General features: G+C 39.3%; 1 protein-coding gene and 1 pseudogene across 2 annotated transcripts in view; one reads left to right on the top strand and one right to left on the bottom strand.

Annotated features, from left to right (window-relative positions):
• The window catches only part of BTBD1 (BTB domain containing 1), a 59,963-nt gene that overhangs the window by 16,791 nt on the left and 25,459 nt on the right, over window positions 1-17,713 (top strand). For both annotated transcript variants that reach the window (XM_023194280.1, XM_023194281.1), the window contains exons 3-4: window positions 4,529-4,634; window positions 13,189-13,386. In XM_023194280.1, the coding sequence (XP_023050048.1) occupies window positions 4,529-4,634; window positions 13,189-13,386 (304 nt within the window). The remainder of the gene's footprint in view (window positions 1-4,528; window positions 4,635-13,188; window positions 13,387-17,713) is intronic.
• LOC111527801 lies at window positions 10,322-10,729 on the bottom strand (annotated as a pseudogene).

Raw genomic sequence — 17,713 nt, forward strand, 5'->3', positions numbered from 1 at the left:
ACCAAATTATCCCCTTTACCTATATTTTAGCACTTACTCCTCACTATGATGCTGTGATGATGTAGTTTAATATTATTATCCCTTGTTTTTCTTTTTTCTTTCATTTTTGAGGCAGAGTCTCACTCTGTTGCCCAGCCTGGAGTGCAGTGGTGCAGTTTGGCTCACTGCAGCCTCCATCTCCTGGGTTCAAGCAATTCTGCTGCCTTGGTCACCCGAGTAGCTGGGATTACAGGGGCACACCACGATGCCCGGCTAATTTTTTATTTTTAGTAGAGACAAGGTTTCACCATGTTGCCCAAGCTGGTCTCGAACTCCTGACCTCAAGTCATCCACGCACCTTGGCCTCCCAAAGTGGTGGGATTACAGGCATGAGCCATCATGCCTTGCCTGTTATCTCCTTATCCCCTTTTTAAAGATGAAAAATGGAAGCTTACAGAAGTTAACATCTTATTCCTAGACAGCAGTGGTAAAACTAAGGTCTCACCTAAAGTCAACAGTTGTTCAGGTTTAGTGATACTGATAATAGCAGAATGTACTGGGAGATAATTGTATGCCGGGCACCTTTCTCAGCACTTTGTGTACATTAATTCATTTAATCCTCACAACAATTTCATGAGGTATAGGTTTTCAAAGTAAAGGTTTTCTTATTACCACCATTTTTAAGTAAGGAAATTGAGGCACAGAGAGGTGAACTTGACCAAATAAGTGATATCTCTATTTTTTCCTCTTTTGAATCTGTGATGAAAATCTAGTAAATAAGTTGATACTCATGAGATTCTTTATTGTCCAAGCAGTTTTAATGTATGTAGAGACGATCACTTAACTACTTTTATTTTAAAGGTGAGATATAAATTCAGAAACCAATAAACTAAACGTTGGCAGTTAAAATGCAGATTCTGGTTCAGTAGGACCAGAATAGGGCCCCAGAGTACATTTCTAACAGGCATTCAGATGACACCAGTGTTTCTGGAGCACATTTTGAGTAGCAAGGGTTAACAGGTGTCACTCTGAGAAAAAAAGAACTTTTCAGTATCTTGTTGGTCTGAGATTCCAATATTACATTACATTTTTCACTGGTGGGGTCATGCGAATTAGCCCATGAATTGTCATGTGAAACTTCTTGTTCCTGCCAAGTGAGTCATTTGAACTGAGCATGTTCATTTACTTAAGAGGGCCTTTGCAAGCTTCTCTCTAAAACAAAGTGCCAGTATACTGTACCAGCATGATTTATAGAGGGAAAAACACTTTTTATGAAGTGTTATCAGAGATAATGCCAAAATCAAAGTCAGTTTTGAGAAAATTTATTTTACCCTAAATAGCAGCTATAGATTCCATAGGAAATTTGATATTGCCTGTGTAAGGAGTGATAGACATTTGTTAACCTGAATAAGAAAACTTTTATAAAAAATTGTTTTTCCTAGAGTGAAAGATAAATTTTTATATAAACACCAACTAAAAATATAGTTGAGTTGGCCAATTAAAGTATCTGTTGAGGCTGGGTGCAGTGGCTCATGCTGCAATCCCAACACTTTGGGAGGCCAAGCCAGGCGGATCACGAGGTCAGGAGATCGAGACCATCCTGGCTAACACGGTGAAACCCCGTCTCTACTAAAAATACAAAAAAAATTAGCCGGGCCAGGTGGCGGGTGCCTGTAGTCCCAGCTACTCGGGAGGTGAGGCAGTAGAGTGGTGTGAACCCGGGAGGCAGAGCTTGCAGTGAGCCAAATTCGTGCCACTATACTCCAACCTGGGTGACAGAGCAAGGCTCTGTCTCAAAAAAAAAAAAATCTGTTGATATTAGAATTTCACTTTATAAAAATGTATTGCTTCATACTTTGAAAATGTATAACTATGATCCTAGACTAGATCGTGTAATAAAAGGAAAAATGTTATTGAAAAACATTGTTGGGCTGGGCGTGGTGGCTCACGCCTGTAATCCCAGCACTTTGGGAGGCCCAGGTGGGCGGATCACCTGAGGTCAGGAGTTCAAGACCAGCTTGACCAACATGGAGAAACCCTGTCTCTACTAAAAATACAAAAAAATTAGTTGGGTGTGGTGGCGCGTGCCTGTAATCCCAGCTACTTGAGAGGCTGAGGCAGGAGAATTGCTTGAACCTGGGAGGCAGAGGTTGTGGTGAGCCGAGATCGTGCCATTGCACTCCAGCCTGGGCAACAAGAGCAAGACTCTAAAAAAAAAAATAAAAATAAAATGAAAACAACAATAAAGAAACGTTGTTGGGGCAAGTGACAAAACTGAAATACAGCCAGTGGATTAGATAAAGATACTGTATTGATGTTAAATTTATCAAAGTTAATTACTGTGACTATGTGAGAGAATATCCTTAATCTTAGGAAATTTAAGAGTAAAAGCCCTCCAAGCCTGGTGGCTCACGCCAAAAATCCAGCACTTTGGGAGGCCGAGATGGGCGGATTGCTTGAGCCCAGAAATTGGAGACCAGCCAGCACAACATGGTGAAACCTTGTCTCTATTAAAAAATACAAAAGCCAAGCACAGCGGCCCATGCCTGTAATCCCAGCACTTTGGGCAGGTAGATCGCTTGAGGTCAGGAGTTGGACACCAGCCTGGCCAACATGATGAAACTCCATCTCTACTAAAAATTCAAAGATTAAGTGGGTGTGGTGGCATGCGCCTGTGGTCCCAGCTACTCAGGAGCCTGAGGCAGGCGAATCCCTTGAACCTGGGAGGTGGAGGTTGCAGTAAGCCAAGATTGTGCCACTGCACTCTAGCCTGGGTGACAGTGAGACCTTGTTGCCAAAAAAAAGAGTAAAGGCCATGATTTATGTAACTTACTCTCAAATAGTTTAGTCTCTCCTCCCAGATGTATATACATATATATATATATGGAAAAAAAAGTAATAAATGAGGCAAAATGTTAAATAATATTTAAATAGATAAATCTGGATAAAGGGTATATGGGTTTTCTTTGCACTATCTTTACAACTTTTCTGTAAATTTGAAATTCCAAAGTGTTTGTGTGTCTAAACAAAAAAGGTACAGTTAAAAAAAAAAAGAAGGAAATTCCGAATGAAAATTACTTTGAGGGAAAATTGCATGAGATAGATTTAATATTTATTAATACAAATTTTTTCTTTAGTGCTAAAATTTATTTAAAATTTGACAAAGCAAATTATTGTAAACAGGCTCAGTGTATAATCTAGGGAAGTGCATTTTCAAACATATTCAAGTATTCTATACATATTTTATATTATGTGTAAATGTTTTAAATTTAAAATATATATATAAAATTTTAAAAATATATTTAAATTAAAAAAATCTAAAGCCAATGTGTTTAATGTTTTCTTCTCTCCCCCATGAAACACATAACTGTTTAGATATTTATCAGTTGTTCAGTAGTATCTGAATTATTGGATACTTTAAAATGAATTTTACTTTAAAATTAAATGAAGAGTCATCAGTCATGCCAAATAATTAGTGTCATTTATGATATGATTAATTAATTGATAGTATTCTCAGAAGGTTTCTACCCAACCCAACATAAATACCTTTTAGGCATTTAGTATTTGCCCATCCTCTAAAACGTAAAGAAAACTGACCCCAGGCCAGAATGAAAGGCTGGTCATTGGCATGCTTATCATCATACCTCCTTTTTCAGTGTTTCGGCTTTTTAAAAACCTTGCTTGAATTTGACTTGGACTCCCCCTGCGTATAGACTGTTTTTTTTTTTTTTTTAATTATAACATACGTATTGACTTCTAACATCTTAAAGCCAAAATTAGTTCTTCTGAAATTATACAGTACATATTCTTGCTCATTATATATTCTGGCTTTTTTGCTCATCATTAGGTTTGTGTGGTTTGTTTATATTGGTTTGTGTAGTTGTAGATTGTTCATTCTCATTGTTATATAATATTCCATCATGTGAATTTATGTATTTGTTCTTGTGTTATTAGACCTAATTTTGCTTAGGTTCCCAGAGCTCTCCTGCTCTAAAATTCTTGTACCCTATTCTCTCCTCAAAATCAAAACAGGCAATGGAAGAGAAAATCTGGTATTTGTACTGTTGTGCTTGACAATTGATATTATAGTTTAGTGAAAAGACTATAAGATTCAAGTCCTAGCTTTGCAACGTATTTAACTAGATGATCTTAGGCAAGTCACTGTACGTCTCCAAACCTCTGAAAATGGGATAATAATGTAAGCCTTATCTAACATAAAGGGTTCATTAAGGATCAGAATAAGTAATGTATAAGAAAATAGGCTGTATACACAAACACACACATATAAGCACACAGAAATAAAAATAACAGGATTGATATTGGTAATGTGAATTTGTTCTTATCTCAGCAGGGCATTTGTGTTTTTAGCTTTTCATTTCTGATTGTAGAATGAAAAGTTTTAAGAATATGTAAACATTATCACTGTATTTCAAGTAGATATTTTTACATAATTAGCAGTTATAACTGTTGACAATGTTAACTTCAAATATGTACAGCCTGAAGGTAAAATAACTGTGAAAGTTAAATAACTATCTCTTTATATGTTTAGGCTCGATTATTTGATGAACCTCAGCTTGCTAGTCTTTGTCTAGATACAATAGACAAAAGCACAATGGATGCAATAAGTGCAGAAGGGTTTACTGATATTGATATAGGTAAGTTCACTATGAAGTAAATTGTTACATTTTAAGTACAGTTAATGCCTTACTTGTCAGCCTTGTTGGAGAAGGAGCTGTTTTTAAATTAGTGGCTTTCCCAAATGATTGAAGTCTCTCTAAGAGTGTTGCTTTCTTTTGTTTTAGGGAAAATATTTCTAAAAGTCTTACCTGCCTCATTGCCTGTTAAAAGATTTCAAATCAGATATTCATTGAATGCTCACCATATGCATGGCATTATTCTAGAGTCCACAAGAAATATAAAAAAAGAGTAAGAAGCGAGTTGTCTTGTTAAGGAAACATCTAATTGGAGAATCAAGGAACAAATATTTGAAAATTAAGATTTAAAACGCTAATAGAAGAGAGGGCATTAATACATGGGTGATGAAATGGTCTGTACAGCAAATGCCCATGACACAAGTTTACCTGTGTAACAAACCTGTACATGTATCCCTGAACTTAAAATAAAAATTAAAAAAAAAAAAACATGAGAGGGCATATGGTAAAATGTGATTTCTGTCTTTTCAAAATTAGATATGTAGAAAATAATTACTATGCAAATTCAGAAAATGGAGTGATTACTTCAGATCACAGTAGTGTTTGGAAAATTTTGACAGAGGAGGTTCTGATATGAGCCTTAAGGAATGGATAGTACAGTAGGTCCTTGAATAATGTCGTTTCATTATAATGTTGATAAGAAAAACGTGGACTCCAGGCGGAAGGCCACTATCTATAGAGTTTACATCTTCTCCTGTATCTTCGTGGTTTTCTCCAGGCACTCTAGTTTCCTCTCACATCCCAAAGATGTGCATGTTAGGTTCTTTGGTATGTCTAAATGGCCTCAGTCTGAACGAGAGTGTGTGTGAGTGTGCCCTGTGATGAAATGACGTACTGTGTGGGATTGGTTCCTGCCTGTACCAAGCCACTGGCAGATGTGTTAAAGTAAGAAGTTAAAGCTACAGTCACCTGAGACTCTGAACTGGAATAAGTGGATTGGAAAATGATTTATCAAGTAAAAATTTGTAAAGTATATGATAATCATACAAACGTTTGAGGATAAATGACATAGTATGAAAGCGTTCGGGAAGCCCACTATGTTACTTGATTTTGAACTGCGTTGTGTGGGAGGTGCTCCTCAAAATTTTCACTTTGTAAACGTTTACTTCTGGATTTAACCCACCGCTGCTATGACCACTGTCACTCACTGATTCACCAAAAATTGGGTAAATGATTATCTTTCTTGTCTTTATTAATCTTTCTTAAACGTATGTATAGTTCACATTTATTTCACTGTTTAATTTAGAAGTGCTTTGAGTATTTAGAAGCTTGGTGGTATTTTTGTGACCAGAAATAAGCAGTAAAAACTTAACTCTTGTTTGTATCAGCTCATCAGAAAGCAACGGTAAAATTGCTTTCGTTAGACATTGTTTCATTTGAAGTCACAGTTTCCAAGAACCCATACACTGAGGACTTACTGTATTTGGATAATGGAGAGGGGAGGGCATTAGGGGCAAGTGGAACCTCAGGTATAAATGTGTAAGAGGAAGGAGGTGCAAGGCAGGTTAAACCCAGGTGATAGAGGACCATCTAATGATAGGCTAACGATGTACATTTTGTCTTGTAGGAGAGTAGAGAGATCTAATCCAGGCCCATGGCTTTAAATACTATCTTTATGATGATAACCCAAAATATGTATCTTCAATCCCTGTCTTCTTCTTGGCTACAAACTCATATACCCAACTGTGTACTTGACATCCTCATTTGGAGATTTTATAGGCATTTGAAACAGAAGAGCTAAAGGAGAACCATTGATTCCCCTCACTGTCTGTTAGGTCTCTTCTGTTCCTTTCAAACTGTTTTCAGTCTTCCTTAGCAACACCACCATGAACCTGATTGCTTGGGCTAAACGCTCCAGTTATTCTTGATTATTCTTTCTCATACCCCACATGTGGTCTTATCAGCAGATGCTCATGGCTCTACTTTGAATATGTATCCTGAGTCTGACCACTTCTTACCATATCCATGGCTACCATGTAGTCTAAGCCACCATTCTCTTTTACCTGGATAATTGCAGTGGTCTCTTGTCATCTGTCCTTTCATCCAGGCTTGCTCCCATACACTCCATTCTCTACATGGCAGCTAAAATGATCTTTATAAGTAAAAAATCAGGCCATATAACTTCCTTGCTTCCAGTGTCTTCCCACTTCCATTTGCATAAAATTTAAATTCCTTATCAAAGCTCACAGGGCCCTGTGAAATCAGGCCTTGTATTTGTCAGGGTATGTTAGTCTAGGCTGTGGTAAGAAATAGACCCAAAAGTGCAGACTGGCTCAAACACAAAAGAAGTTGATTTCACACTCATATAACAGACCAAGGGAGTATTATAGTCAATAGGTAATTCTGTCTTGTTGTTCTGTCATTCGCTGGAGCCTAGCTATTATCTGTGTTTTGCTGGCAGATGGGAGAAAGTGTGGATAGGGAAAATACCCACGTATTAAAAGCCTTGACCCTGATATAGCACCTACATTTTCACTGTTATTTTATTGGTCCCATTCAGTTGCAAGATCTCACCTAACTTTTAGGGAAGCCAGGAGATGCAGACTAGTCACACCTCATGAAGAAGAGAAAACATCTTTGGTAAATAGCTAGAAGTCACTACCTACATCTGACTTTGTCTCCTACCATTCTCACCCTAATTCAAGTCCCATATATGCTGGCCAGGATTATTTATATTCCATTCTTTTGTATTTGCTATTCCTTCTGATTAGAATCCTTCTCCCCCTGAGTCTTTGCATCTCAGATTAAAGGAGACCTGAGACTTCAGACCTACTTAATTAGATACCATGTTCCCCTAAGCAATCTCTGTTCCATTACTCTTACTCTGATTTAATTTCCTTGTAATACACATTGCTCTCTGAAAGTCTTATCTAGGTATTTGTCTCTCTGTGTGTATATATATATATATGTTGATTGTCTGCTTCTCTCTCCTAGATTGTAAACTCCTTGAAGGCAGGGACTTTGTCTTGTGTACAAATGTATCACTAGCACCAAAGACAGAAGAATATAGTACATGTTCAGCTGATATTTGTTGATCAGCTGGAGTGACTGGCTGTGTCTAGAATAATGCCTTTTCTTCCCATCTTGGCTGGCTCTCACGCAGTCTTAAGATCTTGGCTAAAATAACACTTCCACATGACTTATTTTTTGAGAGCTGATACCCCACCCTCCTCCGTGATGCTTGGTATATTCCTCTGTTCTAACATCCTGTTGTTCGTTTGTATATTGCACAGTACCTTGGGAACAAATAATACACTGCTTATAATATACTGAAGGACAGGGACTAAATCACATTCCTTCCCAGCACCTGCATGTGGTGTCTGTTGAGTTACTGGATATTTGAGAGCCCTAAACACTGCCCAAGTTGTTAATGAAACATTACGTAATCCTAATTTCCTTCCTGTTAGGGGCTGTCAAATGCTTCATTTGTTCTTCAGTCTGTTCTCATTTGAAGTTTTACTGCTTGCATCTGGGTAACATACACCTTATAAATAGCTCTTAAATTATGCATGCTGTTGGAGCCTGCTAATCTTGAAGTATGTGCCTTGTACAGGTAGAAGCCCAATAAATATTTGGTCATTTGATTTGACTCACAGTTGTTTATATGAAAATTCAGTATTGTGTTACATTTATGAAACAATCTGCTGTTTTTTCCTGATCTTTATTTGGTTCTCAGCTTTAACTTCTTTCTTTAACACATCTGCCAGTAGAAGACTTATGTGTTTGTCTTTCTACCCCATAGACTAGTTTGTTTCAAATGTACTTGTTAAAAATTGGTAATTAATTTAAAAACATTTTTTATTAATGTTATTATTATTATTTTGGTAGAGAGGGGGTTTCACCATGTCGCCCAGGTAGGTCTCGAACTCCTGGGCTCAAGCCATCTGCCCGCCTCAGCCTCCCAAAGTGCTGGAATTACAGGTGTGAACTATTATGTCCAGCCCCAGAAATTGGTAATTCAAGAGAAAACTGGGACCTGAAAGAAAGGGCTGGCTTCAGGAGCTTTTTATAGCTGTCTTATATTCTCAGGATGTTTTTTCTCCTCTGGGATTTGAATATGTGTTCTGGAGGAAGAGATACTGTTTCTTACAGCCTTTTGCTAAAGGAAGAAGATAACTTATCATGTTGATAGAACAAAATGAATTTACACCAAGGTTAGTATGATGTGCTTTTTTTTTTTTTTTTTTTTTTTGAGATGGAGTCTCGCTCTGTTGCCCAGGCTGGAGTGCAGTGGCCGGATCTCAGCTCACTGCAAGCTCCGTCTCCCGGGTTCACGCCATTCTCCTGCCTCAGCCTCCTGAGTAGCTGGGACTACAGGCGCCCGCCATCTCGCCTGGCTAGTTTTTTGTATTTTAGTAGAGACGGGGTTTCACCGTGTTAGCCAGGATGGTCTTGATATCCTGACCTTGTGATCCGCCCGTCTCGGCCTCCCAAAGTGCTGGGATTACAGGCTTGAGCCACCGCGCCCGGCCGATGTGCTTTTTTTTAGTAATAAAGTTTATGTGTTTATCTCTGTGGAAGTTATTAGCATACCAAGTGGAGACTGTAGGTTCAAAGTCTTCTGGTTTTCCATCAAATGGTTAAATATTGTCATCACTGTATATTCTTAATCTGACAAGTACTGTGGCATATTGATTGCATTTAACTTACTTGTGAAAGGGCTTGCTGGTGCCATAGTTTATACTCATCCGCTTAGCTACAATAAGAGATACTAAAGTTTGATTTTTTTAAAAAAAATTATGTGTAACCAGTTTATTTTTAACATGTTATTAAAGTCTGGGACTTTGATACCTTTGCTAGGATATTACTTATGTTTGATATTAAGCACACATTTGGCTCTTAGCATGGGTAGACCATTGCAGAAAAGTTTTTTTTGTTTGTTTGTTTTGTTTTTGAGACAGAGTTTTGCTCTTATCACTCAGGCTGGAGTGCAATGGTGTGATCTCAACTCACTGCAGCCTCTGCCTCCTGAGTTCAAGCAATTCTCCTGCCCCAGCATCCCGAGTAACTGGGATTACACAGGCGTCTGCCTGTAAACCATGCCCAGCTAATTTTTGTATTTTTTGTGGAGATAGGGTTTCATCCTGTTGACCGACCAGGGTGGTCTCAAACTCCTGACCTCAGGTAATCACTCGCCTCAGCCTCCCAAAGTTCTGGGATTATAGGAGTGAGCCACTATGCCTGCCCCTATTGTAGAAAAGTATTTAAAGAAATGTTTATCTGTTATGTATTTCTGGATAATGTAATCATATATAATGCTTTAATTGATTTCTGTTGTAAGTATAGCATACTCATTTTTATTTAAATTTAATATAAAGTATAACTATTAGATATTTCATAGAAGTGCCTATGTTATCTAGGTTCTTTAGAGATTTTCCTATCCATCTAGAACTGTCCTTTTTTAGGAACTGGAGTATTTATTACTATTTTTTTATTAGCACAAACACATTTATTTATTAACCAAAGGGATGATCCTAATTAATCCAACACACTTCGAAATAGCTGCATGTAAAATGTTTGTAATAAAGATTGGACACAGTAATGAAAAAAAAACAGTATGGAGATTTGCTCATTGAACTGAGCTTGGTCACTCTCTTAGTTAATTCCTGTCCAAAGTGATGATGGAATTTTTATTCTACTTTTTCATAGATCCTAGTACAGGTGACATTGTTCATGACATAGTCCACCACTAATTTCCTGTCTTTCCATTTTCCTGTTATTGTGCTTTCCTTCCCATCCCACTCCTGATGCGGAGTCAATGCACCATCTGTAAAGTTGCAGACAGTCTGAGTTTTTCTGCCATCAGCTGTGGTTTCTTCAAACTTCCTTCCCAGGGTACAAGAAAACTGTGCTGTTTTCAAAGTGCTGTCAGTTTTTATGGTCAGGTTTTTGCCATAACAAGTGATGATACAATCTGGCTTGGCCATTGCGCCCATTTTTCGCAAAGCAATTCCCACTCCTAGCTCCTTCATGTATTCATCAAAGCCTTTGCTGTCCACCAGGCGCCATCTTCCTTCCAGCTGCTGAACTGTGGCCATGGTGGGTGTGGGTGGGCACAGGCAGGCGGGCGTGCAGAGTGGGGTTGAAGTCGGCGTGGATAGCGTGCTATCGAACTGGGGTATTTATTTTGACCCTTTGAGAAATCTAAGACATATTTTGTTTTACCTACCTATGTTAAACAATATATACCGAATATAATTTAGGATTCTCGTGATTATTAATACTAAGTATCAGTTACATTAGTATTGTACAGTAAAACCCTCAGGTCTGTGAAGTGTTTTTTTTTTTAAAAAACTCTATAAGACCCTTGATTGCTATTCTTTTCAAGTGCTTAACGTCTTCTTTTCACAAATTTCCTCTTTTCTCTATCCCTGTTAGATTGCAGTTTATCATTTCATTCTAGCATATTCGCCTCTAAAGCCCCTTTCTCTTCTGAACTTACTGCTTCTGGGCTGCTAGAACTTAAAAGTAACTGAGCTTATTTTAATTTTGCCTATCATAAGAGGAAAAGGGTTCTGAGTGAGGACCTGAGGTACAGACATGACGTTTATACTTAGATGTCAAATAGGAATTTCAAACTTAGTATGTCTAAAATGAAACTTCAGCTCTTTCTGCACCCCAAACCTGCACCTTCTGTGATCTTTCCCATCTTGGTTGATGCTACCCTTATCCCTCCAGTGCATAGCTATATAAACTACCCTCATCCCTCCAGTGCATAAGCTATATATAACTACTCTTGACTCCTCTCATTAAGTCACACCTCACATCCAATCTGTTAGGAAATCTAATTGAGTCTTCCTTCAGAATATATTCCAAATATGATCAGTTTCACCACTTCTACTCCTACCCCCCCTTGTCCAGGTCACCATCCCTGACCTGGATCGATGCAAGAGCCTCCAACTGATAAATTGTCTCCACTATAGCCTCTTCTCAACAAAGAAGCCAGGGCGATCCTTTCAGAACATAAAATGTGACAACTCAGAACCCTCCAGGCATTCTCCATGTCACTCAGAGTAAAAGCCAAATGATCTACAGGGTGCTGCATGATTGCCCCCGCTCCCCACAGCCTCTGGCCTCCTTGCCTGCTGCTCTTCCATCCTGCTCACTCCACTCCACTACGTTGGCCTCCTTACCATTCATCGGATACGCCAGGCACACTTTCATATGAGAGCCTCTGTACTTTTAGTCCTGGAATACTCTTCCTCTAGGGATCTATTTGGCTTACTCCCCCACTTCCTTCAAGTCTTGGCATAAATGAAGCCTGCTTAAACCACCCGATTTTATTTTATTATTTTTTGGCACAGTCTCTCTCTGTTGCTTGGGCTGAAGTACAGTGGCATGATCACGGCTCACTACAGCCTCAACCTCTCGGGCTCAAGTGACCGTGCTGCCTCAGCTTCCTGAGTAGCTGAGACTACAGTTGCATGCCACCATGCCTGGCTAATTTTTAAAAACTTTTTTGTAGAGATGAGGTCTCACAATATTACCCAGGCTGGCCTGAAACTCCTGGGCTCAAGCCATGCTCCTGTCTCAGCCTCCCAAAGTGCTGGGACCGCAGGCATGAGTCGCCATGCCTGGTCCCTTCCTATTTTAAACTGCATTTCTGATTCTCCTTAACCTGATATATTTATCCACGTATATCATCTAAGATACTCTAATTTACTTGTGTTTATTTAATGTGTTTCTCCTCAGTAGAAGGTAAGCTCCATGAGGGCAGGAATTTTTAACTTTTTGTTCAGTGACGTATCAGTGCCATCTGGGCACAGTGGCTCACGCCTGTAATCCCAGCACTTTGGAAGGCCGAGGCAGGCAGATTGCTTCAGGTCGGAAGTTCGAGACCAGGCTGGCCAACATAGTGAAACCCTGTCTCTACTAAAAATACAAAAATTAGCCAGCTGTGGTGGCCCATGCCAGTAATCCAAGCTACTCAGGAGGCTGAGGCAGGATAATTGCTTGAACCTAAGAGGCAGAGGTTGCATTGAGCCGACACTGTGCCTCTGCACTCCAGCCTGAGCAACAGAAAGAGACTGTCTATCCCTCCCCCCGCAAAAAAAAAAAAAAGATATATCAGTGCCTAATAGTACCTGGCACATAGTGAGTGCTTAATAATAAGTATTTACTGAATGAATGAATGAATGAATTATAATCTGTAGACTTTAAGAATTTATGTAATTAACTTGGAACCTTTTTTTGTGGCTTGTTAATCTTATTCTGGATAGTTGAGTTTACTTGATAAATGGCATAAATATATAAGGAGAGTACTATATCTAATATTGCATGTATGGCAAGTAATAAATTGTTAAACTAATTTTTGTGGAACACTTTTGAGTTTAAGTCCATTAATTATTTGTGTTGTAAAGTTTAAAGTCTGTAGTTTTAAGTGTCTAACCTATTTTTTGTTGAGATCTGAAAACTTAATATAACTATGTCTGTTGCTATTGCTTGGTTAGAGAGCTAAAGTATTTCTAATTGGGTTTATTTTGTATTTTGCCTGTAGATACACTCTGTGCAGTTCTAGAGAGAGACACACTCAGTATTCGAGAAAGTCGACTTTTTGGAGCTGTTGTACGCTGGGCAGAAGCAGAATGTCAGAGACAACAATTACCTGTGACTTTTGGGAATAAACAAAAAGTTCTAGGAAAAGCACTTTCCTTAATCCGGTTCCCACTGATGACAATTGAGGAATTTGCAGCAGGTAAGGGTATAAATTCACCAAAATCTATTTGAAACTGTTTTAATAGTCTGTCAGGACTGGGCATGGTGGCTCACGCCTGTAATCCCAGCACTTTGGGAGGCCGAGGCAGGTGGATCACTTGAGGTCAGGAATTCGACACTAGCCTGGCCAACATGGTAAAACCCCGTCTCTACTAAAAATACAAAAAAATTAGGCATGGTGGCGGGCGCCTGTTATCCCAGCTACTCGGGAGGCTGAGGCAGGAGAATCGCTTGAACCCAGGAGACGGAGGTTGCAGTGAGCCGAGATCATGCCATTGCATTCCAGCCTGGGCGACAGAACGAGACTCCATCTCAAAAAAAAAAAAAAAAAAGTTTATCAGTCTCCCTGTGCCAGAGAGGAAAAGAAGCTGTTATTTATTCAGTACTAATCACATGACAAACATATATGCAAGTGCATGATTTCATTTAAGCCTTTCAAAATTATATTATCCATATTGTGTAGGTTAGAGAAGTGAAGTTGGGAGAGGTTGAGTGCCTTGCCCCAGATTATGACAGATCTTTATGACTTTTTTTTTTTTTTTGGAGACAGTCTCCTTCTGTTGCCCAGGGTGGAGTGCCATGGCACAAACACATTTCACTAAAGCCCCCACCTCCCAGGCTCAATCAGCCCTCTCACCTCAGCCTCCCAAATAGGAGGGACTATAGGTGTACACTACCATGCTCAGTTAATTTTTTAATTTTTTTTGTAGAGACAGGATCTCACCATCCTGTCTGGGCTGGTCTTGAACTCCTGGGCTCAAGCCTTCCAAAGTGCTGGGATTACAGGTGTGAGCTACCACACCCAGCCCCTGTTTGACTCTTAAGGTTGATGCTTCTGGTTAAAATCAGATCTGTTTTGAGCCTCCATGACCACTTATGACCTGTTTTCATTATCCATAGCATAATTGACTATTATCTGCCTTTAAATCATGGCCAGGTTGATTCAAAAGAAAGAAAAGTCTCGTGATTTATTTTTTATTTTTTATTTTTTTTGAGACAGAGTCTCCTCTGTTGCCCAGGCTGGAGTGCAGTGGTGCGATTTCAGCTCACTGCAGTGTCCACTTCCTGGGTTCAAACGATTGTCCCACCTCAGCCTCCTGAGTAACTGGGATTACAGGTGTGCACCACCACAAGCTGGCTAATTTTTGTATTTTTAGTAGAGACAGGGTTTCATCATATTTGTCAGGCTGGTCTCGAACTCCTGACCTCAGGTGATCTGCCCACCTCGGGCTCCCAAAGTGCTGGGATTATAGGCATGAGCCACTGCGCCTAGCCCTCAATTTTTTAAAAAATAATTTCAGCTTTTATTTTAGATTTGGGGGTAACGTACAGATTTGTTTCATGGGTATATTATGTGATGATGAAGTTTGAGGTACAATTGATCGCATCACTTAGGCAGTGAGCATAATATCCAGTAGTTAGTTTTTCAACTCTTTTCCCGCTTCTGTCCCTTCCTCTTTCCCCCTTTTTAACAGTGCTCAGTGGCTATTGTTTCCATCTTTATGTCCATTTGTATCCAATGTTTAGCTTCCACAAGTGAGAACATATGGTATTTGGTTTTCTGTTTCTGCATTAACTCACTTAGAGTAATGGCCTCTAGCTGCATCCATGTTGCTGCAAAAGGTATGATTTTGTTCTTTTTTATGGCTCCGTAGTATTCTGTGGTGTGTGTGTGTCCATGGGTGTGTATGTATGTATCACATTCTCTTTACCCAGTCTACCATTGATGGACACCTAGGTTGAGTCAATGTCTTTGCTATTATGAGTAGTGCTGTGATGAACATATGAGTGCATGTGTCTTTTGGTGGAACAATTTATTTTCTTTTGGATACATAACCAGTAATGGGATTGCTGTGTTGACTGGTAGTTCTGTGTGTTTTTCTTTTTTCTTTTTTTTTTTTTTTTTGAGACAGAGCCTCACTCCAGGCTGGAGTGCAGTGGTACAATCTCAGCTCACTGCAACTTCCACCTCCTGGGTTCAAGCAATTCTCCCACCTCAACCTCCCAGGTAACTGGGACTGCAGACGCCCACCGCTACACTCAGCTACTTTTTGTATTTTTTGGTAGAGACAGGGTTTCACCATGTTGGGCAAGCTGGTCTTGAACTCTTGACCTGAAGTGATCCACTTGCCTTAGCCTCCCAAAGTGCTGGGATTACAGACATGACCCACTGTGCCCGACCTTGGTAGTTCAGAGTTCTTTGAGGAATCTCCAGACTGCTTCCCACAATGGCTAAACTTGTCTATATTCCCACCATCAGTGAGTAAGAATTACCTTTTCTCTGTAGCCTCGGCAGCAACTATTTTTTATTTATTTATTTAATTTAATAGGCATTCTGAGGAGTGAGGAGTGTGAGATGGTATCTCATTGTGGTTTTGATTTGCATTTCTCTGATGATTAGTGATGTTGAGCATTTTTTTCATGTTTGTTGGCTGCTTGTATGTCTTCTTTTGAGAAATGTCTTCATATTTTTTGGCCCACTTTAAGAGGTTTTTTTTTCTTACTGAATTGTTAAAATTCCCTATAGCTCCTGGATATTTGACCTTTGTCAAACACATAGTTTGTGAATATTTTCTCCCATTCTATAGGTTGTCCATTTGTTGGGTTGATAGTTTCTTTTACTGTGCAGAAGCTTTAATTAGGAAGTTTAATTATGTCTTACTCATCAGTTTTTGTTTTTGTTGCAATTGCTTTTGAGGACTTTGTCATAAATTATCTCCCAAGGTCAGTGTCCAGAGTGGTGTTTCCTAGGTTTTCTTCTAGGATTCTTACAGTTTGAAATCTTACTTTAAATCTTTAATCCATTTTGAGTTAATTTTTGTCTATGGTGAAAGGTGGGGGTCCAGTTTCGTTCTTCAGCATATGGCTAGCCTACTATCCCGGTACCATTTATTGAATAGAGGGAGCTACCCCCATTGCTTATTTTTGTCAACTTTGTCAAAGATCAGATGGCTGTAGGTCTGCAGCTTTATTTCTGGGTTCTCTTTTCTGTTCCTTTGGTGTATGTGTCAGTTTTTGTACCAATACCATGCTGTTTTGGTTACTGTAGCCTTATAGTATAGTTTGAAACCCAATGGTAATGTGATGCCTCCGGTTTTGTTCTTTCTGCTTAGGATTGCTTTGGCTATTCAGGCTTTTTTGTTGTTGTTCCATGTGAATTTTAGAATATTTTTCTAGTTCTGTGAAAAATGATGTTGGTAGTTTGATAGAAATAGCATTAAATCTGTAGATTGCTTTGGGCAATACGGTCATTTGAATGATATTGAGTCTTCCAATCCATGAGCATAGAACATTTTTCCATTTGTTTGTGTCGTCTGTGATTTCCTCCAGCAGTGTTTTATAGTTCTCCTTGTAGAGATCTTTTACTTAGTAAAAATACATCTAACCAGGATGTATGGATGTAAAAATACCTGATAGAAATACATCTTAGAAATACATCTTAGATGTATTTCTAGGTATTTTATTATTTGTGTGGACATGGTAAATGGGATTGCATTCATAATTTGGCTCTCAGTTTGAACATTATTGGTGTATAGAAATGATGCTGACTTTTGTACATTAATTTTATATTCTGAGGCTTTACTGAAGTTCTTTATCAGTTCCAGGAGCCTTTGGTGGAACTTTCTTTTTTTTTTTTTTTTTTTTTTTGTTGAGATGGAGTTTTGCTGTTTGTTGCCTAGGCTGAAGTGCAGTGGCGTGATCTCAGCTCACTGCAACCTCTGCCTTCCAAGTTCAAGAGATTCTTCTGCCTCAGCCTCCAGCTGGGGTTACAGGTGCTTGCCACCACCCCCAGCTACTTTTTGTATTTTTAGTAGAGACGGGTTTTCACCATGTTGGCCAGGCTGGTCTCAAACTCCTGACCTCAGGTGATCCACTCTGCCTCAGTGAAGGGGTGGCCTGCCCCTCCACACCTGTGGGTGCTTCTCGTTAGGTGGAACGAGAGACTTGAGAAAAGAAATAAAGACACAGAGACAAAGTATAGAGAAAGAAAAGTGGGGCCCAGGGGACCGGTGCTGTGCTTACAGAGGACCCACACCAGCACCGGTCTCTGAGTTCCCTCAGTATTTATTGCCAAAAAGATAAGGGAGTAAATCAGCAGTAAGACATACAGATACACGGAGATGTTCCATTTTCCCAGGGACAGGCAGGAGACAGACATGGAATACTATGCAGCCATAAAAAAGGATGAGTTTGCATCCTTTGTAGGGACATGGATGCAGCTGGAAACCATCATTCTTAGCAAACTGTCACAAGAAGAGAAAAACCAAACACCGCATGTTCTCACTCATAGGTGGGAACTGAACAAT

The sequence above is a fragment of the Piliocolobus tephrosceles genome, chromosome 6 (assembly GCF_002776525.5).
Source record: "Piliocolobus tephrosceles isolate RC106 chromosome 6, ASM277652v3, whole genome shotgun sequence".
In the NCBI taxonomy this organism is placed as follows: Eukaryota; Metazoa; Chordata; class Mammalia; order Primates; family Cercopithecidae; genus Piliocolobus; species Piliocolobus tephrosceles.